General features: G+C 33.8%; 3 protein-coding genes across 3 annotated transcripts; 2 read left to right on the forward strand and 1 right to left on the reverse strand.

The window, feature by feature from the left end:
• Positions 1 to 3,794: 3,794 nt before the first annotated feature.
• LOC134254142 (uncharacterized) lies at positions 3,795 to 8,886 on the forward strand. The gene is made up of 4 exons (XM_062736686.1): positions 3,795 to 4,422; positions 4,767 to 4,808; positions 6,335 to 6,358; positions 7,090 to 8,886. The coding sequence occupies exons 1-4, from the start codon at positions 3,795 to 3,797 to the stop codon at positions 8,721 to 8,723; spliced, it is 2,328 nt and encodes a 775-aa protein (XP_062592670.1). The 3' UTR covers positions 8,724 to 8,886.
• Positions 8,818 to 18,181, forward strand: LOC134254138 (putative ankyrin repeat protein RF_0381). The gene is made up of 5 exons (XM_062736683.1): positions 8,818 to 8,865; positions 9,127 to 9,184; positions 9,284 to 10,273; positions 10,652 to 10,942; positions 18,066 to 18,181. Exons 1-5 carry the CDS (start codon positions 8,818 to 8,820, stop codon positions 18,179 to 18,181), a joined length of 1,503 nt encoding a protein of 500 aa, XP_062592667.1.
• A 242-nt stretch (positions 18,182 to 18,423) lies between these two features.
• LOC134254139 (uncharacterized) lies at positions 18,424 to 22,682 on the reverse strand. Its single transcript, XM_062736684.1, has 4 exons — positions 22,055 to 22,682; positions 21,615 to 21,656; positions 21,448 to 21,516; positions 18,424 to 18,746 (listed from the first exon to the last, which is right to left on the reverse strand). The coding sequence occupies exons 1-4, from the start codon at positions 22,680 to 22,682 to the stop codon at positions 18,424 to 18,426; spliced, it is 1,062 nt and encodes a 353-aa protein (XP_062592668.1).
• Positions 22,683 to 23,132: the final 450 nt, after the last annotated feature.

The following is a 23,132-nucleotide window of genomic DNA, read 5'->3' on the forward strand; positions in this document are numbered from 1 at the left end:
ACGCTTCACATATAAAATGAAAATGAACATCAGCTGCAAGATTTTCAGAGAAAAAGTATTTATTTATCTATACATATGGCCGTTATGGTTTTAAAACATATTATGTATATATAATATACGGTCCAACAACAAACCCTCATATGTAAATCTGTGAAATCTTTTAATATTGTAGGAGGGGGGTACTGAAAATGCGCGTAGCTTTAAAATGAATCCGATAACCTTACTTCATATTTTAACCATAAGTCACTTATAATGACTAGTACAGCATATATTAGTGTTGGGAATATTAATTGGGTAATTTTCTGTCTAGACGTTAAAAACTGCTGTCAGGGTGAAAATATTACTGCAAATTTACAATTAATACTTCCCCAAAAAACAATGGCATTACTACATCTATCAACAGTTACCGAAACAATTTTTATTTTCAATAAATATAAAGCTTATTATCAAATATCTGCAGGAAATTATTAAATTTATTTCAATTTTGTTGCGCGTATGGCATAATAAAACATTCACCTCATAAATATAAAAAAAAATTAGAAAATGGTGGTTACCATGGCAACCATAACTTCTTTATAATCCCGAAAACCATGGTTGATACTTTGATATTATGGTATCATTGACATAAGGCACATTATATGTAAAAATGAGAAAAATTCATCGGGCGGAATTTTTACACGGACCGTTGCAATCCTTTCCTTAACTTTTCTCTCCTCAACTTTCCTTACTTATGCAGCAAAATATATTCATCGCCTGTTTACGGAAAAAATATATTTCAGTTGATTTGATACGCAAGAGCATGCTCTACTTATGAACAACTTCTTAAACGATGTTAATTATTGACGAACAAGATAATGAAACATGAATATCAGCAGTTTTGTTTAAGGTCATCATTTCTTAAGTTCTTTGGTAGATACAATGACCTTTTCAGCAAACACAATTTATCATTGATGGACGTTTTTATACTAATTGTTAGTCTATTATCTATAACTGAATTGACGACGGATTTTTCCGTTCTTTCCCAATCATGACAAGGGGCACATGTGGATGTGACCGGTCGGCAGAAAATACTCACTCTTCTTTGGAACTTTATTTAACCTCTGATGTTTCGGAGGTCCGTGTTTGCTCTGTCCCTATTTTGTAAGTTTTATGAACTTCGATATTCAGTGTTGTTCGTTATCTCGATTTACCTCATTCTTCAGTGCTATAAAATATGGTATCCCCCTCATTGCCGACAAATTATTTACAAAGTATTCTAACTTAAATATAGATATATGCGTTGCAAAAAATAAATATTAATTACAGACAAGATATCAAGACTATGAAGTTGATACAACTCCATGTTCGGATTTACAATCTTACAAGTCTGCATTTTAAAACGATTACCCTCCGTTTATGGGTTTTATTAGAGTATCAACAAGAAGGATGTTTTTCGTAAAATGAGCGATAACTCAGTTCAATAGTCTTTTATGTATGTTTCTTTTTACACTTAGTATATTCCACAATTGTCAAAATATGAAAATATGAAGCATTTTCTCTTGTTTGTTTGTCTTACCAAAATATTTGGGGTTTTTATAATGTTTGATCAATATTTCACTTTGTATTTTTCCTTTTAATTATAAGCAGTTTTTAAAATCAATTTCAAACTGTTGAGATTATTAAATGTGCGATTGATAAGCACCCTTTTCAAATGACATTTAAAAATGGCCACTTGTTAAACGCTCCAGTCTGGCAAAATATATGTTTGTGCAAAAGAGTTTGTACAATCTATTCAAAAATCATTCAATCGGTTTATTCTTTACCGAATGATAGGTTTATACACCTGAAACGAATATTTTAATATTCTGGATGGCTTAACAGCGAGTATCGAAAAATTCATGTTACCCTTAGCTTTCAATTGAAGGTTTGTATTTTTGTTTATTAGCGTCCATGACATTTCATATAACGATAGAGAAACTTACTAATAAAAAAACACGTTTTCTTTAAATGTAATGGTAAACTTGAAAATTTAAGGAATCACTGTCTAGTTTTGAGAGTATGCCAGGTCATCAACAATAGTGGGAAACATGGGATAATTTGCATAACGGGCGATGAGTAAAATAGTAACACTTCACATTAGTTTTGAGAGTATGCCAGGTCATCAACAATAGTGGGAAACATGGGATAATTTGCATAACGGGCGATGAGTAAAATAGTAACACTTCACATTAATAATTAAGAATAAAAGCTGAAATGAGATTAACAACGTTATTGTTTTAAGATTTTAGAAGTAATTTGTGACGCTAAAAGTGACGTATTAATCGTTTGTATGTTCAAGACGTCCAGGAACGTAGCAACAGGGGGAGGGGGGGGGGGGTTGGGGGGGGGCAAGGGGCTGCCCCCACCTTTTACCCAACCTTACTTATACTATAGGAAATGATATTTGAAAGTCTTGTTTTACCCACCCACCCCCACACACACACACTTTTAGTGATGTACCAAAAATGTAGTATAAGATTTTTGTTTCTGCTTGTCAATCTTTTTCAGGTAAATAATATCTTTGCCCCCCCCCCCCCTGCACTTTTGAAAACGATGCTACGTGCCAGACGTCCATTGATATTAAACTAAAAGCTGTAGTAAGAACGTTTAAAGAAACATACTAGGAATCTAAACATTGCTATGTTTTCGAAGAAAAAGTCACCTGTGCCGAAAATTCATCTGCAAGTGTATGTAGTATACCGCAATATGGTAATTTTAGAAAAATTGGGTATTGTAAAAAAAACTTTGCAAATAATGCCCAGGCCAACCTAGATGGTGAACTTTTTTAAAATATCACAATTTGGTGTCATCTACCATAAGGAAAAAAATCCCTGGAACAGAAATACAAAAATAAGGGAAAAAAGAATGTGGCGCTTTTCCAAAAATTTCATGAAGGGTCCAATATAAAAATTTTGAAACTTTTACCCCCAGAGAAATAGGGAATGGTAAATGGTAAACATTCGCTTTTTCGTTCTTAAAACACTAAATATGACATTAAATTATTTTTTACGAAAAAATCATCAAAATATCTAGGGTAGTAAAAAAAAATAAATTCGCCCTCGTTAAATAAATTTGCATATATAGCAAATATATGGACTTAAAGTGGGTTTTAAAAACTAGTTTTGATCCCAGTGCAACTGCATCAAAATTTACCTTTTCTGAAGTTTATGAATTCAGTTTTAAAAAGATGTGTTGGTGAAACACTGTGCCCCCGTCGGCAACAAAGTTCTAAAAAGCTATTATTAGCATAAAGGTTACAGTCAAAGTCACAAGGTCATTGTCGTTTGAAAGCACTTAATTAGTGAAGTAGGCATACCAAATATAAAGTCTCTATCTCCTTTGATTCAAAAGTTCTACCGAAAGTTCGAAAAATCTATTTTTAGCATATAGGCCACAGTCAAGGTCAAAAGGTCATTGTCCTTGGTGTCAGTTGAAAGTGCTTATTTAGTGGAGTATGCATTTTAAATATGAAGTCTCTATCTCGATCTGTTCAAAAGTTATTCAAACTCCAAGGTCAAGGTCAAGAGGTCAAATTTAATGGTACCCAAAGAAAGGTCATAAAAATATATATATTTTCCTAAACCACTGACATTGTTTGTATTCAAAATCAACTCTCAGAATTGCGATTGATCGAAACCGCACATACATATATGAAAAGTAGATCAATGTTTTAAAACAATACTTATAATAGGACGGTAAGATTTACTGACAAAATATTGGTTTATGTTGTAGATCAAAGATCACACGTTATGTAACAAAAACAAAAAGACAGAGCCATGTCTTTATCAAAATACACATCAACACCGGAGACCACAAACACTGCTCGGCTGGCGAGACTCATACTGGGTCCCTGTACTGATGTGTTACGTGAAATTCTAAAAAAGGAAATTCCCCCGTCTGATTTATCTAAAGAAGTGAAGCAATGGATTGATGATCTTAAGAAAAACAAAAAACGCAACCCTCTGAATCCATCACAAAATGACATTGTTTTCCCCTCACCGACAAACCAGTATGGGGGAGACTACTCAGATCTGGACATATCTATCTTGTACACCATTCTTCGAAATGTCGGTAAAATACCTCAACATTCTAAGGGTTGGGGCGAGAATCCAGATCCCGCTGACAGAAGTGTTGCTGCCAACATCGAAAGGGTTCGATTTCTTCGGAACAAATACTACGGCCATTCTGCCGATATATCTCTTTCCGACTCAGAATTTAAACAGGAATGGCGGAACATCCGGGATATCGTTGTAGAATTGGAGAGAGATCTTGGGAGTTCTACATTTTATCAGGATTCAGTGACGGATATCAAAATTTGCTCAATGGACCCTGAAACAGAACAGAAGTACATTGAGAAACTGGATAAAGTCGACGAGTTATATTCTACAATCTCGAATTTTTCAGGTACACAGTACACATAAATAATTAAATAAGAAGAAAACATTTGATTTTCTTGAAGACTTGATGCAAATAATTTTATTCTTAAATATCATAAAATTTGTTCATGTTTTTATAGATGATATATATAAAATCACAGGATGGATTTCATGTTTTTCATTAATATTTTACCAAAATATCATTTAGTGTTGTAAAGATTAATAAGATTGCCTGCAAAAGGTAAAATTAATAAATCATTAAAAAATCTACAATCTCTGAATATTGTCAAAATGGGATATTTATCTAATCTAAAATGTACTTTCAACGAATGGCCTATCCATTGGTGTTATCATACTTTATTATTATTTTAGACAGCATGAAGAATATTAAAGAAAATCTTACAAAGCTTCGAGGTGAGTATTGTGAAAATTCATTTATGACATTATTTCTTTGGCAATAAGACATGAAATTATTTAAACTCACTGTCCATATAATGTCCTTAATGGTCCATGGTTAAAAGTCTTTATATATTACATATAGCAACAGCATTAATCAACTAGGGAGTCTGCTATTGCAAGCAATAGCGTATGTCGCCCCGAACTGGTTTTATTGTCCCTCGATTTCACGAGAGTGAGGGGACAATGGAACTCATTCATCTACAAGTCTGTCCGATTGTCACAAATATTTACCTTGACCATTATATTTGATTCAGTGGAGCTATGACTTTCATATCTCATATGTGTATCCCTTGTGACAAGACTTTTGATACCAAAAACTTTTACCCTTTGACCTAGACCTTGGAGAACACATGCGCACTTATTAACCTGTTTTTCTTGTTCGTTTCTATGGCAAATGTTAGCGACTAATTACTATTATTTTAAAAAAAGAAATCACTTTGACACATTACAAGAAATTATTATTTAAAGTTTCAAAACGATTGCTTTAGTAGTTATTGGGGAAATCGAATTTGAAGAATTTCACTTTTTCCTGCTTCCATGGCAACAATCGATTATTTGCGAGACGAACAAGAGCATGCAATAACGTATAAACAATTTCATTTATATTACAAAGTTTATGATGAAAGCAAGTTGATGAAAGAGAACACTCATCGTTTAAAAAAGTCGTAAATTTTTGCACGTTCCAATGGCAACCTTGTAGCAAATACAATTTATCATTGAATGAAATGCTGACTGCAAAACCAATTGTTATCATTATTTATAAATTTTGACCACGGATTTTTTCCGTTATTTCCTGATTATGACAACGAGCACACGGCAAACAAACTGTTTAGGCGTACAGTAGCAATAAATCGCCCAACTTTGTTCGGGGAGACAAGTCAATTTATAATAAAAATAATTTATTGACAAATATTAGTGAAATTGTGCAACCCCAATGTGTCTGTATTTTTACCATATCCTCTTTATTGATTGACTGTGGGGAAATCGAATTTGAAGAATTTCACTTTTTCCTATCCATGGCATACAATCGATTATTGATGACCAGAGAAATAACAAATTTAAACATTTTTGCACATAAATGACAAAAATATTATTTTGAAACTGAAAGTTATCACTGCAAACTAATCATAACCAGCGATCATCTTAGGAAAAATATAATTTGTTTCAAGAAGATTGCCCAACCATTTTTTTCATATATAAATTTTGCTAACAAACTTATTAGGCGTATAATCAATTTACAAATATTTAAAGTAAATTTGGAAAAATAAAAAAGAATAAATAAACATTAATGAATATTATTGAAAAACCTAAAAATGCCTTGTGTTTAATCTCATATATTGACTGCATTTTATACTGAAGGAATCTGATTACAATTTACAGTAATAAAAATATTTTAAAATTAAAAATGTACACATCAACACTGGTAACTCAGAGCACTCAAATCAGATTGAAATTTTATTTTGACCCTTTTTCTCTTTCAGATCCAAAACTTGAAAAAGAAATTGGTATGTATACTTATTATCAACCTGTATGTATACTTCACTTTCTCGAACACGGCTTAATTGTCAAAGTGAAACCGAGGTCTCGGCCGTTTTTACTATATACATGTAAATGACAAAAAAAATCTCAAATATCTCAAACACAGAACTGGTAAACATGCTATCTTTTGAAGTTTTAATTTTTCTCTCCTGGGTCATATTTAGCAATCAATCTAAGCGCAAGTCTAACACGATCAAGGATGCCTCTTCCAATATAGTGAATTTCATGGCCCCCGGTAAAAGGTTCTTTTGTTAATGTAGGGTTCTTTTGATAATATAGTAGAATTGGTTGTTTCTTTAAGTGTGATCTGTTTAAGAAGGTAAAGTGCATAGTTATGATGATCACAGTGTAAAATCTTCTGTTGGGACAAGGCTCTGGGTTTTAAGGGGGGTAGTACAACAGTTTCTGTGACACGTGATGTCGGTTAATACTGTCTAATCCGAAGGACAAGTTTCCTTGTCCAACGGTGGGATTCGAACCCGTGACGTAAGGATCAACTTCTTACTTCGCAACTCAATAGCAGATGCTCTTACCACTTCGCCACACAGGCGACTAAACAAGAATGATATGCTATCATGTTATAATTTTTGAAAACTATATTGGCTTGGAATTTTATTTATGTTTTCATAAAATTTAACAAAACATGTATAAGTTTTGTAATATTTTCCTTAATCTTCCGTTTTCTTTATTTGATTAGATTCCAGCAGAATTATGATTGAAAGACATGAACAGGACATGACAAATACATTTGTTGAAATAAGAGCTTTAGAGAGAGCAAAACAACTATTAGAGGAGAATAGTTATGTTATCATAAAGGGTAACCCTGGCTCGGGGAAAACAACACTTGCTAAATGGTTATTAAAGATATTAATGGATAATGGAAAACGCCCACTTCAGCTCTTTAAGGTCTCTAAACTTTATGGCAGAGTGACAGCAGATGATAACATTGCAGTCTTCATAGACAATCTGTTTGGTGAATTCTCGTTTTCAAGTACTGAGTTCAACGAATTTATCAATAAAAAAGAATTAATCGAATCTGTTTTAAAATCTTGCGAGAACAGATCGGGAAATGTTTTACTTTTGACAATCAGGAATGATATTTACATGGAAGTGGTCGAGAAACAAAAGTCCAATCCCTTCTTCTGTACCTCTGTGACCGATTTATCAAGTGGTGAATATGCTTTACAAACGAACGAAATAGAAATGTTTCTCAAAAAATATGGTTTAACTGCAGAAGGCAAGGATGAAGATATGAAAGAAAAACCCTCTGAATTATATCGAACACTGGGATTTCCTCAGTGTTGTAGCTTAGCACGTGAAAATCCAGAGTTTGGAAAAAATATTTTAACTTTTTTTAATGATCCTCATCTGTATCTTAAAGACTACATTGACACCCAGATAAAAGAAAAACATGCTAAAACTGCTGTACTTATATACATATTACTGAAAGGTGGTCAAGTGGAAGCGGCGATCTTAGAAAATCCAAAGGATCGGGAAGCTAAAATTGTTGCTTTAGGAATGCTTGATTTAGGGCGTTCATCATTTGGCCAATTTCAAAAGAGCATTTATTCATATAAAGGTTTCTTAACAAAACATGACAAAATAAATAATGCGTTCGTGTTTTCGCACAGTTCTGTTCAGGAGGCACTATTCAAAGAGATGTTTGTTGCATTTCCAGAGGATATAACACGCAATTGTCATCATTCCTTGCTTCGGAGTTTAACCACAAATATAAATCCAAAAAGTACACAGAATGTCGTAGAGAAGGAAATGTTTGAAATTGTCGCCAGTCGGATCGAACAAATTTTGAAGAAAGGTTCAGACTCAGGATTCCGTTCGGTATCTGTTTTGGAGCTTTGGAATGATTCAGACTTTTACAATCATGTTCTCAAAAATGAGTTATGTATTGAATATATTATAAAACAGGTCGATTCCAAAGGAAATGGAATGATAGTACATTTCGCAAAGGCAGGGAATATAGATTGGGTTCGTAAACTGCTGCAGATCTCAGATGAATCACAAAAGTATCGCTCGCTAAATGCTGCATCTGCAGAAAATCAACAAAGCGCTGTTAGGATTATTTTATCTAGCAGAGTGAAATCTGATCTAACAACTTGCTTTCACGCAATACATGGTGGAAATGTGGACCTATTCATGGAATTATGCGAATCAGTAGACGCACTTCAAACTTCTTTCTCTCTTCATCCAAATTGTTCCAACACCAACAACAGTTTACTTCACGAGGTTTGTTCAATGGGGCAATTACGATTTGTGGAACCTTTGTTGAGTCGTTATCCAAAACTTAAGGACATAAAAAAACAATTTCGGTGAAACAGCAATGCATTCTGCTGCACAATCTGGAAATATCATTGTCTTCAATCTTCTATTAGAAGCCGGTTTAAATCCTTTAAATAGAAATTATAAAATGGAAACTGTTCTGACATGCGCTGTTAAACATGGAAAACTATCCATGGTAAAATTCTTGGTAAAACAATACCCAAGTTTATTGCACTACCATAGTTATTACCGTGGAACCACAATTTTACATCTGGCGGCCTTATCTGGAAATGTTGATCTTTTTGAATTTCTTACGGAACAGTACGAAAATCTCTCGACCACACTTAAAAAACCAAATATAAGCGATCGAGATGAAGATGGCCTAAACGTATTACAATACGCATGTTCTGCTGGCCATCTTCAAATCAGTAAATTTTTAATATTTAAATATCCCCAGCTGCTTTCTGAGAAAGACAATTACGGAGAAGACGTGCTATACAAAGCAGCAGCAGGGGGTAATGTTGATTTGTTTCAATTCCTAATGAAAAAAGGATTGGATATGGAAAGCACAGCAAAAAACGGGAATAATGTATTGCATTCCTCTTTATACACAGATAAAGAAGACGTGTGTAGGTTCTTAGTTAACAACTTTCCCGACTTCATAAACAAGAGAAACAATGCGGGATGGACGGCCTTGCATTGTGCATATGAGGGTGGAAATGTCGGGCATTTAACTTTCCTTTCCGATAAAGGTTTGGATATCGATGCATTAACCAATTGTGGGAAATGTTCCCTTCATATTGCATGTTATAGTGCTAATTATGATGTAAGCAGGTATTTAGCTGAGAACTATACAAAATTTCTACATATTATTGATAAAAGAGGACACACAGTTTTGAATGATGCAAGCTTTGGAGGAAGCGTAGATATTTTCAAGCTTTTGATAACTAAAGGTTTAGACATCAACTGTGTAGACCACGACGGAAAGACAGTTCTTCATATCTGCTGTTCTAAGGGAAGAAAAGAAATGTGCGAATATCTGGTCGAGAATTTCCCAACTTTACTCGATATTAAAGATATCAATGGCTATACAGTTTTACACGATGCTTGTATTGGTGGAAGGGTTGATGTGGTGGATTTTCTGGTCACTAAAGGCATTGACATCAAAGCCGTGACAAACATTAAAACTTTGAATGAACACACCTATCCAAAAAATAGAGAAATGTCTCAGTCTTTGAAGAAATTTAAAAATATCAATGTCCTAGGAGGGAAAACGGTTTTACATATAAGTTGTTTATACTGTAGAGGACAGATATGTGAGTATTTGGTCCAACGTTACCCCCAGTTGATGGAGGTCAAGGACAATGCTGGTAACACAGCCTTACATGATGCATGTCTGGGTGGAAATGTTGGTATTTTGTCATTCCTTCTTAGAAAAGGTATGGATATCAATGCCTTAACGACCATTGGTAATTCAGTCCTTCATGCTTCATGCATCGGAGCTAAATATCATGTATGTGAGTATTTAGTTAACAACTTCCCACACTTACTGAATATTATTAACAAAGATGGTTACAAATGTTTGCACAGCTCAGCCGCTGGAGGTAACGTTGACATTTTGAAACTTTTATTACGAAAAGGCATGGATATAAATTCCGTCGTAAAAAGTGGAAGAACAGTTCTAGGGATAAGCTGCAGTTTTGCTCGGTCAGAAATGTGTTATTTTCTTTCCGAAAATTTTGCCCATTTGAAAGACATCAAGGATAATGAGGGTCAAACCGCGTTACATGATGCATGTTGGGGTGGAGATGTGAATATTTTTACTTTTCTTCTTGAGAAAGGTTTAGATATCAATGTTTTGACAGACAGGAGAGAAACACTACTTCATATTGCATGTGAAAGTGGTAAATACTCCATATGTGAGTATCTTATCTGCAACCACTCACACTTACTTAATCATAAGGATATTTATGGCTATACAGCTTTGCATTTAGCAGCGTCAAGTGGTAATATAAATGTCGTAAAACTTCTGAAAGAGAAAGGAGTGGATATAATGTCTACAGGTCTAAATGGTAAAACTGTATTGCATCTTTCAAGCATGAATAGTAGAAAAGAAATGTGCAAATATATTCTTGAACATTATCCTGAGCTCAAGGATACTAGGGATGAAGATGGTCACACAGCCCTTCATGATGCGTGTGAGGGTGGAGATGTGGACACTGTGTCGTTTTTACTTGACAGAGGTTTTGATATCAATGCATTGACGAATACTGGTGAGACTGTCCTACATTCTGCATGTTTCAATAGCAATTATTGTGTTTGCATGTTTTTACTTGAGAATCATCCCCATTTACTTAATGTAAAAGACAATGGTGGAAACTCAGTAATGCACGACGCAGCGTCAAGAGGACATGTCAATATTTTAAAGAGTTTGATAACGAAAGGACGAATATCAATCAACTCACTAGAGAAAAACGGCAAGACCATTCTACATTTAGCCTGTCAATTTGGTAGAAAAGATATGTGCAAATATCTTATCCATAATTTTCCCCATTTAATGAAAATCTATGACATTGATGGTTATACCGCATTGCACGAAGCTTGTGCTAGTGGTGATGTGCCAATTTTTTCGATTCTTCTAGATAAAGGTATGGATATAAACGAGTTAGACAAATGGGGTTATTCTGTTCTTGACATCGCATGTTCAAATGGTAGATATAATATGTGCAAACATTTAGTTAACAAATATAAAGAGTTACTACATATTCCACACCTTAATGGTTTTACAACTTTGCATAGCACGGCTTTAGGAGGCAATGTGGATATCCTTAAATTTCTGATACGAAAAGGAGTAGAATTCAACCCTGATATAGATGGGAAAACGGTTTTACATGTATGTTGTCTTCAGGGTAAGCAGGAGATGTGTGAGTACCTGGTTGAGAATTATTCTTATTTAAAAGATGTTAAAGATAATTATGGTCATACGGCCTTGCACGACGCCTGCATTGGAGGAAAAGTAGGGATGGTCTGTTATCTTCTTAGCAAAGGGATGAATGTGAACGCTCTAACAAATTCTGGGCAATGTGTCTTACATCTGGCATATTACAATGGAAAGAAAGATGTATTTCATTATTTAGTCAGCAACCATCCTCATTTAATCTTATGTTTATTTAAACATTAACTGTATCAAATTTTCTTCCGTTATGGTGTCGTAAAAATGCTTCGAAAAAATTTGGGAAAAACATTTCAGCTCAAATGTATTGCCTATTTGACTTTTTTCTGTAGATGCTGCTGGCTTTTTTCATGTAGTTGATTATATTTATGTCAGGACGAACTACGCATTTTTTCCCGAGGGTGAAAGTGAAAAACACTTGGTTATTAGTCACATTAAGATAATTGAAATGAGAAAGATCCACTGAAAATTTGAAATAAATTAAAAATCTTTCTGTTTTTGTTTATTTTGTGTTGAACGATATTAAAAGATAAAACTGTGTGTGAATAATATAACCATTTGAATAATTCAATTTATTCATAAAATTACAAGACTTACGAGGGTTGTCCGTAAAGTTCGTGGACAACATTGATAATTACTGACAAACATTGATAAAATATATGAAACTATTATTTTCACTAAATTCATGTTTTATTTTCTTAAAATGCAAGTTTTCAACAAAAACAAAGTACAAATAGTCATATTTTTATCAGATACAAAAAAGACACACTCTCATACCCGGAGCACTAAAACGTAAATCCTTGACGTTACCTGACGTCAAAAGCTTAATACGAGTACATGTAACTTTTTTCAACATAGTCTCCATTCAACTCAATACATTTCTTATGTTGCTTTAACCATTCATAAAAATGTGCACAAAATGTTCAGTTTTCGTACGTAAAATAATATTTAACAATGCCTGTCTCATTACCTGAAAGCATCCTACCCCTGTCCGCGTAAAACCGACTTTATTTAAGGAAATACGGCAAAATCACGTTACGAAATTAACTTATTACTGCACTGCAATCTCGGAATGATGGTCTTCCTTCAACCATGTCATCCTGTAAACTGTTCCTTCCGTCTGAAAATTTTATTTTCAACTAAATACTTAAGAACGGCTTTCTATACTATATTTTCCCGACTGTTTACAGCTTTTCAGGGTCTCTGTTGGTGTTTTCCCGACGTCCACGCAGAATTTTATTACTGCTCACTGCTCCGCCTATTTCAAAAATGTCACTTTTTCGAATAAAGCCGATCCTGTCCTAATAGATTCTAACCTCTATTTCTCAGCCATTTCTGAACTCTGAACGTTCAAATTTTGCAGATTTGTAGTTATAACTTTTGTCAACCTCAGAATGTCAAAGCAATCCGAATTTCCGCAGAATTTTACAAAATACAAATGAAATTTATAAAGTGATAAATAACTTTTTAATTAAAATTTTGTGGTGCTCCGGGTCACCATCCCAAGTCTAATAAAGAAGCCATTACTATAATTATTTATTTGAAATTGAATATGATTTTACATTTTGTAATTGATATTTAGTAAAGGATTATAAATATGTTAATAATAAATATCAATGACACCATCTTTCTTGAAATTTGAGCTTGTCCACGAACTTTACGGACAACCCTCGTATTGTTGTAATTCATTGCCCTGTCACTGTCATAAATTTCAACTGGAGAAATTACAGTCTCTTAGGCGAATAAGAAAGCTTAGATGTTATTTGAAAAAGTAAAGCAAGTCTTATACCTAAAGAAAATCAGCATTTTTTTCTAAAAATTCCATTTTGGGGGTGTGTGAATTTATATCATATTTATTACAATATCCTTGATAAAGCATAATAAAAAATGTATTGTGCCTGAATAAAAAAGTATAAGGTTATCTTTTTAAAAAAAAATGTTTTACCCTCTGCTATTCGAACTCAAGAGTAAGAACACTGGTTGTTATGTGGAACAATTCAATATATTTGTTGATAAAATTAAGGGGGAAAAAGAGAAAAAGTTTTAAATCGGCCCATTTTAGGCCAGCTGGATGGATGAGGGCAACAAAAATTTTACAGGTGTCATGAGACGTATATATTTTATACGGAGGCAGTATAAATTTTTATTCGTATACGTACTACCCACATGTTAAAACTCGTACACAATTTGACGTCAAAGAACACTAAAGGTAATTTAACACATTAACATAATTGCATCTGAGCAAAGACATACCCTATCTGCTTTTAAATAAATAGTGTTTAATATTCAGAAGAATGTTAAAAAAATCATAAAACTGTTGTTCAAATCCCTTTGCACTTTTTCATTTATGGACATATGATACAAACCTTTGTCAGAATTTCTGAAAATAACAACTTGGGCCTTGTATTCATAAATAAAATGAATTAGTTTCACAGCGTAGTTTTTGATGTTTTTAATTCAGAGTTACACGAAAATCGAATTTGAAGTGAAATACATTTGTATCGAATAATAAGGATGGTTTCAGAGGGGTAAAATGTTGACCATCACAGAAGGTTTATAATTTTTTTATATTCGAGAAAAATATTATTTGCAACATTTGCAATAAAATTAGGTCAAAAAATTTATACCAATGCAGGCATCCATTAATTGTTTGTATCATCTGTCCTTAAAAAAATGAGGAAACTTATACAGGACTATGATATTTTCCTGTTTCAACTAAAAACTTTTTTGAATAGCAAGTAAACAATTGTACTGCAGACAGTGTATTCAGTAGTATCATATATCCTTGCTTCCAATCATGCAATGTACTTGTAAAACAAAATAAGACATGCTTTTGTGTTGAAGCTGTTTTGTTGATGTTCCTTTTCATCTTGTTTAAAAAATTCTCATTTTTGGTTATTGTCAGTCCTATGACACACTTCGTAGCTAGATAAATAAGAATTCAATGCCTATTTTCAATTTTTTTTAATTTTCTCTCTTCATGACTATTTATTTCGTTAATTTTTATTTGATCAGCTGAGAGAACTTAGGTGACCTATTGCTATCCTTTTTCCTTCGTTGTCGTGCGTCGTTCGTCATGTTAACATTTGAAAATTTTCAGCTTCTCAGCAACCACTCAACCAATTTTGGCATAAAATATCTGTAGAAAAGAGGAACAAAACTGAGTTTCATGGTCCCTGTCCCATAGAGACAAAACCACCAAAATTGATGCAATTTTTAAAAATTTCTTTTACTCCTGGACAATAAGTACTCAAACTGTTTGCATGATTGTAGTAAGCCTTGAGTCCTATACCAAAATTGTGAATTTCATTTCATGACCTCATGGGTCTAGTGTTTTCAATATATTCTTGGATGTTTTTAGACTGGTCACTATTCGTTTTCTCCACTCCATCATTTCAAAAGATAAACATTCAATCCAATCAAACAATGTTTTCAGGTCTTCCTTTTCATAATTTGCTTAACGTCTGACACAATCTTAAACAGAATTCATTATAGATACTGGGGTTTTTGAATGTATGGCTTTTGAATGCCATTTTAAACTAACAAAGTCACCAGTAATGACATGTTCAACTTGCAAATGATTGATGGAGGAAGTCGAACACTACAGCGGAATTAGTTTTAGATATTTTAAATATTAGATATGAATTTTTGGCATTGCTACATTCATTACACGTTTTGCTATCGCAGACAAAAAAGAGACTCTAAAGTAATTAAGTCGGTGTATTTGATAGTATTTTAAAAATCAAATTAAAAAAAGGTGGATTTTTTAAAAAATAAAATTAATTAAAAAAAAACAGAAAACGTGCACGATCAAAACATTTTTATTGCGACAAATATTACTTTATATTACATACATTTCTTATTTATAGATCAAAATAAGAATAGGAAGAGGTGGGTAAAACACAATTCATCATCACAAAAAAAAAAACGTATGTACTACTCTGTATCAAGAATCAACATACATATACATTTATTTTTGAAATCTTGTGCAAGATTATCATACAAACGACTCGACAGACCCGTAACAATGATATATACTTCACAGCACACAATAGATTTCCCGTAAATCAATGTATCCGCGAACTTTTCTAAAAACACTTGTATATACAGCCTGCAACATGCAACACACAATCAATAGATAATTACTGTGATGCATGTCTGGCACTTTCAGTTATAATACAACAAACGCTACTGCACAGTCATCTGAATCCTTCAAACTGGAATTCAAAACAAAATATACATATTGTCCATTACAGCGTAACATGCATTATGTCAAATACTTTCTCGATCATATGCATTCATCTCCGATCATTTCTCCAAAAATATAATAAAACACCTGCCTGTCTTCATTTAAACGTGCAGATTGAAATACTGTTTGACCTTTATTGTCTTTGACTTCAATTTAATGCGGATAATTAGTGGCAAGGAATTCACATGAATCAAATTTACCTGTGCGACATGCAATATGAAGAACGCTTTCTCCATCATTTGTCAGTGCATCAATATCCAAACCTTTTTCTAAGAGGAACGAAATTAATTTTTTGTCTCCTTTAACACATGCAGAGTGTAATACTGTGTACCCCTTATTGTCTTTGATATCAATTAATTTTGGAAAATTAGTGACGAAGAATCTACATGCATCATACTTACCATTTAAACATGCAGATTGGAGAACACTTTCTCCATCATTTGTCAGTGCATCAATATCCAAACCTTTTTCTATCAGGAAAGAAATCAATTTTCTGTCTCCATTTGCACATGCACAGTGTAAAGCTGTGTATCCTTGATTGTTTTTTATATCAATTAATTGTGGATAATAAGTGACAATGAATTCACATGCATTATAATTACCAAATAGACATGCAATATGAAGGACACCAATTACCTCATTTGTCAGTGCATTAATATCCGATCCTTTCTTAATGAGAACGGAGATCACTTTTCTGTCCCCATTTACACATGCAAAGTGTAAAGCTGTAAACCCTTCATTGTTTTTGACATCAATTTCATGTGGAAAATTTGAGAAAAGGAATTCACATACATCATATCTACCCACACGACATGCAATATGAAAGATATTTTTCTCCGTTAATTGTCAGTGCATCAATATCCAATCCTTTTCCTCCTATTAGATAAGCAATCAATTGTTTGTTTACACTAGCACATGCAGAGTGTAATACTGTGTTTCCTTTATTGTCTTTGACGTCAATTAAATGTGGATAATTATCGACAAAGAACTCACATGCATCATACCTACCACATAAACATGCAATATGAAGGACAGTTAAACCATCATATGTCAGTGCATTAATATCCAAACCTTTTTCAATCAGAAATGATATCAGTTTTTTTTTCTCCACTAACACATGCAGAGTGTAATGCTGTGAACCAAGCGTTGTTTTTCATGTCAATTAATCGTGGATAATTATCTACTAGGTAGCTGCTTATACTGATATCCCCAATTTCAGATGCATAATGCAACACAGTGTCGCCATTTCTAGATCTAATATCTTTCAAAATAGGATATTTTTCAATCAAAAGCTGTACTAAATGAGTTTGTCCCGAGACACAAGCCTCTTGGATTAAACTGTGATAAGTATTAGCCCTTACAATTGATAAACAAGTTTGATTCAAATCTACAGACTTACAGATTTTCAATACCAAATCTAAATTACCACTTCGTACTGCGTGGAAACAAGCATTTAAATCACAATATATATCTTCCCTTAAAATACGATTGGCGATTTGTACATGATTTTTTCTACTCGCGGCATTTAGGGATCTATATTTCTGAATTTTATCACAGCTATGTTGTAACAAGTGTTGCACCCAACCAATTTGTCCTGATTTTGCAAAATGCACTAGCATAGAGTTACCATTTGAATCCAACCTTTCCTGAAAGCGGTCACTACAGACCTGATCTTTTAAGACATATTCAAAAAATGCATCGTCTTTCCATAACTCTAACAAAGAAATGGATTCATATTCATCAGGTGATCCATCTCTCAAACTTTGATTTATTCTACTAGAAACAATTGCAAACAATTCTGCATCAGCCAAAATGTTTCTGCATTTTTGATGCTCAGCTGTTGTCAATCTTTGAAGCAAGGTATGGTGACAGTTTAGAATTGTTTCCTCAGGAAGAGTGACAATAAGAATATGGAATAAAATATCTTGTACGGAGCTATGGGAAAAGGAATACGAATCGTTAATTTTATCGTACATTTTTAAAAAAAACCTTCAAAAATATGAAAACTTTCGTGGAATTCACCTATTAAAAGGGGACTTAATTCAAGCATTTTTAATGCAATGGATTTCATAATCCGGTCTTTCTGATCAGAGAACAGCGAGGAATGCACATTTCCACCTTTCAACAGAAGGTATATCAACACTGCCGTTTTAACAGCTTTTTCTGTTATCAGGGTTTCCATATACTTTTTTAGGAAAAGAGAGGGACTACGGACAAATTTTGGAAGATCACTTCCGAGGTCAGGATTCTCATGTGCTAGTCTACAACATTGTGGAAATCCCAAAGGTAAAAAATGCTCGGACTGTTTAAAGTTCATATCTTCTTTTATATCTCGAAGAAGATTATATTTGTTGAGAAACATAGTAAATTCTTCAGATTCTAAGGCATATTCACCAATTGATAAATAGATCTCAGATGAGACGGCACTTTTTGTTTAGCGGCAATTTCCATATAAATATCGTTTCTGACTGTTAAAATAAGGATATTTCCCATTCCACTATTGTTTGGCTTCACAAGACATTCTATAACGTTTTTCTTATTTAAAAAATCGTTCAAGTTATAGAAAACGACGATTCCCCGAATGCATTATCAATAAGTACTGCCATGTTGTCAAACGGCGACACCCGTCCGTAGAGTTTGGACATTTTAAAGATTTGAAGAGGACGATTTCCTCCATCCATGCAAATCTTCAACAAGCATTTGGCTAATGTCGTCTTCCCGAATCCAGGAACACCTTTAATTACCACGTATCTGTTTTCCTCTAAAAGTTTTTTTGCTCTGTTAAATGCCCGGGTTTTAACAAGGATTTTCTCCGTTTCCTTATGATGATCGTTGACCATAACCATTGTTGTTTCTATCATGAGTTTAAATAAACCTGATTATGATATTTTTCTTGTAAAAATTCAAGACAAAAATTATTAGTATATCGCTACCGAACAGTTCTACTTTTTGTATTTTCAGAGTAAAATGTATTTGGCATTTGCGTTAAAATATTGTTGTGTAAAATTTTTGCTGTACTTGTGGCTTTATTTCTGTCATTTAGCCCAAGGAAAAATAAAAATGCCATTATGATAATCGCGTGTAAATAAAAGTTTCAGTAGCTATAGTTGTATTAAGATTAAATTTTATTTACTTTTTAATATTTTAAAATATCTTGGACAATACAGAAATATATTAAGTAGGAATAGCATGACCCTTTCAAGCCTAGATGACTAATGTGTTGAAGATGTAAACATAGCATTTTTTATTAATTATTTATTTTTTTAATCTTAGCCGTAAAAATTTATTTCAGTATGTTTACATCATGCTTACTTTAACCTATATCCTACATGTATTTCTATCAGAAAAGGTCAGATTTATTTTAATTTTGGCTCCCCCAAATAATGGCTTTTTAAGTGTTGTTATTGCAAATTGTATTTTTAAAAAACGATTTTCCAGATTTTTGAAACATTATACAGGTAATTACCGTTCTCCTTTTTTTTCCTATTCATTCTTTCTTATATTTGAGAGAGAATAGACAATATCTTATCAATGTACTTAAATGCTGTTGATTTCTATGAAGTTTCAAATATGTATAATAAAGACTTCACCGGTCTCTATGTATTTTCTACATTTTCCCTAAGCAAACAACAGAAACTTGTATTTGATAGTCTACATCTCTAAAATTTATTTTAATTGAAGTTTTATGGTTACCTCATATTCTGCATGTGACCATCTCCTATTTATCCTACTTTAACAATTGTTTAGGTCACTGTTTCGTTTTCTTCAAGATGCCTTTTCAATACAATAATTTAATCCTGGTTGTCACGCTGTATTTGATTGGATAAAAATTCATATCGTATAAAAAGGGTTGCCTACGTCACAATGACGCGCAAAAACGTACCAATCCGCAAATTTTTTTTTACAAATTGGTCATTTTTTTTCTTACATTAAATGAATGAAAATTAAAATTATAAGCAATGAAGTTAAAATTTAAAAGCTACCCATTCTATACGATATTAACTGGGTTGAAACAGTTTACGCTTTTTTATAAACCGCGATAGCATATCTGCCCAAACCCAGTTTATACCGTATAAAATGGGTAGCTATTAAATTCATCCCTTAATTAAAATAAATACTCGTATATGTAAATTCATTTAATAACTGTTAGATTTCGTTGATAGAAAACAGAGTTTGATGCCGTATATATATATATATTTATCAACCCTTTTTAGCTCACCTGAGCCGAAGGCTGAAGTGAGCTTTTCTGATCAAAATTTGTCCGTCGTCTGTCGTTGTTGTCGTTGTTGTCGTTGTCGTCGTGAACTTTTCACGTTTTCATCTTCTTCTTAAGAACCACTGGGCCAATTTCAACCAAACTTGGCACAAAGTATCCTTGGGTAAAGGGGATTCAAGTTTGTTCAAATGAAGGGCCACGCCCTTTTCCAAGGGGAGGTAATCATGAATTTGTTAAAAATTAATGGCATTTTTAAAAATCTTCTTCTCCAGAACCGCTGGGCCAGGAAATATGAAACTCATGTGGAAGCATCCTCAGGTAGTGTAGATTCATGTTTATTCAAATCATGACCCCCGGGGCAAGGGTGGGGCCAAACTGGCCGACCCAAATTTAACATAGGAATATATAGGAAAAATCTTTAAAAATCTTCTTCTCCAGAACCACTGGGCCAGGAAAGATGAAACTCATGTGGAATCATCCTCAGGTAGTGTAGATTCAAGTTTGTTCAAATTATGACCCCCGGGGCAAGGGTGGGGCCAAAATGGCCGACCCAAGTTTTACATAGGAATATATAGGAAAAATCTTTAAAAATCTTCTTCTCCAGAACCACTGGGCCAGGAAAGATGAAACTCATGTGGAATCATCCTCAGGTAGCGTAGATTCAGGTTTGTACAAATCATGACCCCCGGGGCAAGGGTGGGGCCAAGATGACCGACCCAAGTTTTACATAGGAATATATAAGAAAAATCTTCTTCTCAAGAACCACTAGGACAGGAAAGATGAAACTCATGTGGAATCATCCTCAGGTAGTGTAGATTCAGGTTTGTTCAAATCATGACCCCCGGGGCAAGGATGGGGCCAAAATGGCCGACCGACGTTTGACATAGGAATATATATAGGAAAAATCTTTAAACATCTTCTCCAGAACCACTGGGCAAGGAAAGATGAAACTCATGTGGAATCATCCTCAGGTAGTGCAGATTCAAGTTTGTTCAAATCATGATCCCCGGGGCTAGGGTGGGGCCAAAATGGCCGACCCACGATTGACATAGGGATATATAGGGAAACCTTTTTAAATCTTCTTTTCAAGTACTTCAAAGCTATGATTAGTGATATTTATATGGAATCATCCTCAGGTAGTGTAGATTCTAGTTTGTTCAAATGATGAATGCCTGGAGTGTGTGTGGGGGGGGGGGGTAAATTCCAGCCCGATGTGCTCAGGTGAGCGTTGTGGCCCCTGGGCCTCTTGTTATATATAATGGCATTGGAGTCACAGTTTGAGTGGGGAAAAATCTCCGTCAGTTATTCGTTCTGGTTATTAAAATAAAACCCAGCCATTGGATATCATAAACGTACATACGTGTTGAAAAATCTTTAACTGAGGACAATGTGAACATATTCATACCTACTTCTTTTTCAAGTTTGGGATCTGAAAAAAAGAATCAAGGCAATATAAGACATATTAATCACTGAAAAATATGCATTGAGATGTTCCGAGATAAAATAATCAACACGTTCATCACTTACTGATGTGCAAACTTAGTTTCTTTTCCATGTCACTCAGCTTCTCTGAAAATATATATTTATTTTAATACACTCAAAATAGTATAATTTAAAATTGATTATGAACATTTGAGAGTTTAAAATAAATGTAAATAGGAAAAGGAGAATATAAAAGGAAAGCTGGTTTTTTTTTCAAAAAACAAACGATAAAGGTATGAAAACTGAACTCTGCTTGGATAATGTAAGGAATTTTATCGCACATATTTTTTTTCAATAGATTTCCATAACAAAATATCCAATCCTTCCAGTTGAAACATAAGCAGTAGATCTACCTTTTCACAATATTACACAGCCCAAAAAAATCTGTCGCTGCTTTCTGTTCCATATTCTTTGAAGAGAGTATAAAATAATTCAAAATAACCAGTATTTAAGTAAAATGAGCCTCTATTTGAAAGTATATGTACCTGAAAATTTAGACACAGATGAATGTAGATCTTCAAGAACCCCAAGTCGGTTTATGTATTTATGCTCATGTTCAGGATCCATGGAACATGTTTTTATTTCTTTCACAGACTCCTGGTAGACAGTAGACATCCCTAGATAGCGCTCTAATTCAACAACGATATCCCGGATGTTCCGCCATTCCTGACTAAACTCTGAGTCAGAAAGAAATATATCGGCAGAATGGCCTTCGTATTTGTTCCTAAGAAGACGAATCCGTTCGATATTTGCGGCGACACTTCTATTAGCGGGGTCTGGATTCTCGCCCCAACCTTTAGAATGTGGAGGTATTTTACTGACATTCCGAAGAATGATGTACACGATAGATATATCAAGGTCTGAATAGTCTCCCCAATACTGATTTGTTAGTGAGGGGAAAATGATGTCATTTTGTGATGGATTAAGAGGGTTGCGTTTTTTGTTTTTCTTGAAATCATCAGTCCATTCTTTGACTTTCTTGGATAAATCATACGGTGGAATTTCCTTTTTAAGAATTTCACGTAATACATCAGTACATGGTCCCAGTATGAGCCTCGCCAGCTGAGCGGTGTTTGTCGTCTCTGGTGTCGATGTGTACTTCGATAACGACATCGTATTCTTATATGATGAAATGTTCTAAAATCACAAACTCCTCGTTATGTTTTCTATATAAAGAAAAGGAATATTATTGCATGAAGAAGGATATGGAGCTAACAAACGGTATTTAATCTCAATGTCCATTAAACAGTATACAAAAAAAGAGCAGAGCAAACACGGACCTCCGAAATATCAGAGGTGGGATCAGGTGCCATGGAGGAGTGAGCATCTCCTGCCGACCGGTCACACCCGCCGTGTGCTCGTTGTCAGGATCAGGAAAAAATCTGTCGTCAATTCAGTGTATAAATAATGGACTAACTATTGGAATGATAAATTGTCTTTGCTGACAAGGTTATTGTATCCACCATAGAACTTACGAAATGATGCATTTAAACGAGACTGCTGATATTCTTGTTTCATCAACTTGCTTGTCAATAATTTACCTCGTTTAAGAAATTGTTCATA

The sequence above is a fragment of the Saccostrea cucullata genome, unplaced genomic scaffold, assembly GCF_032062105.1.
Source record: "Saccostrea cucullata isolate Sc308-1 unplaced genomic scaffold, CSIRO_AGI_Scuc_v1 ctg2318, whole genome shotgun sequence".
Classification (NCBI taxonomy): Eukaryota; Metazoa; Mollusca; class Bivalvia; order Ostreida; family Ostreidae; genus Saccostrea; species Saccostrea cuccullata.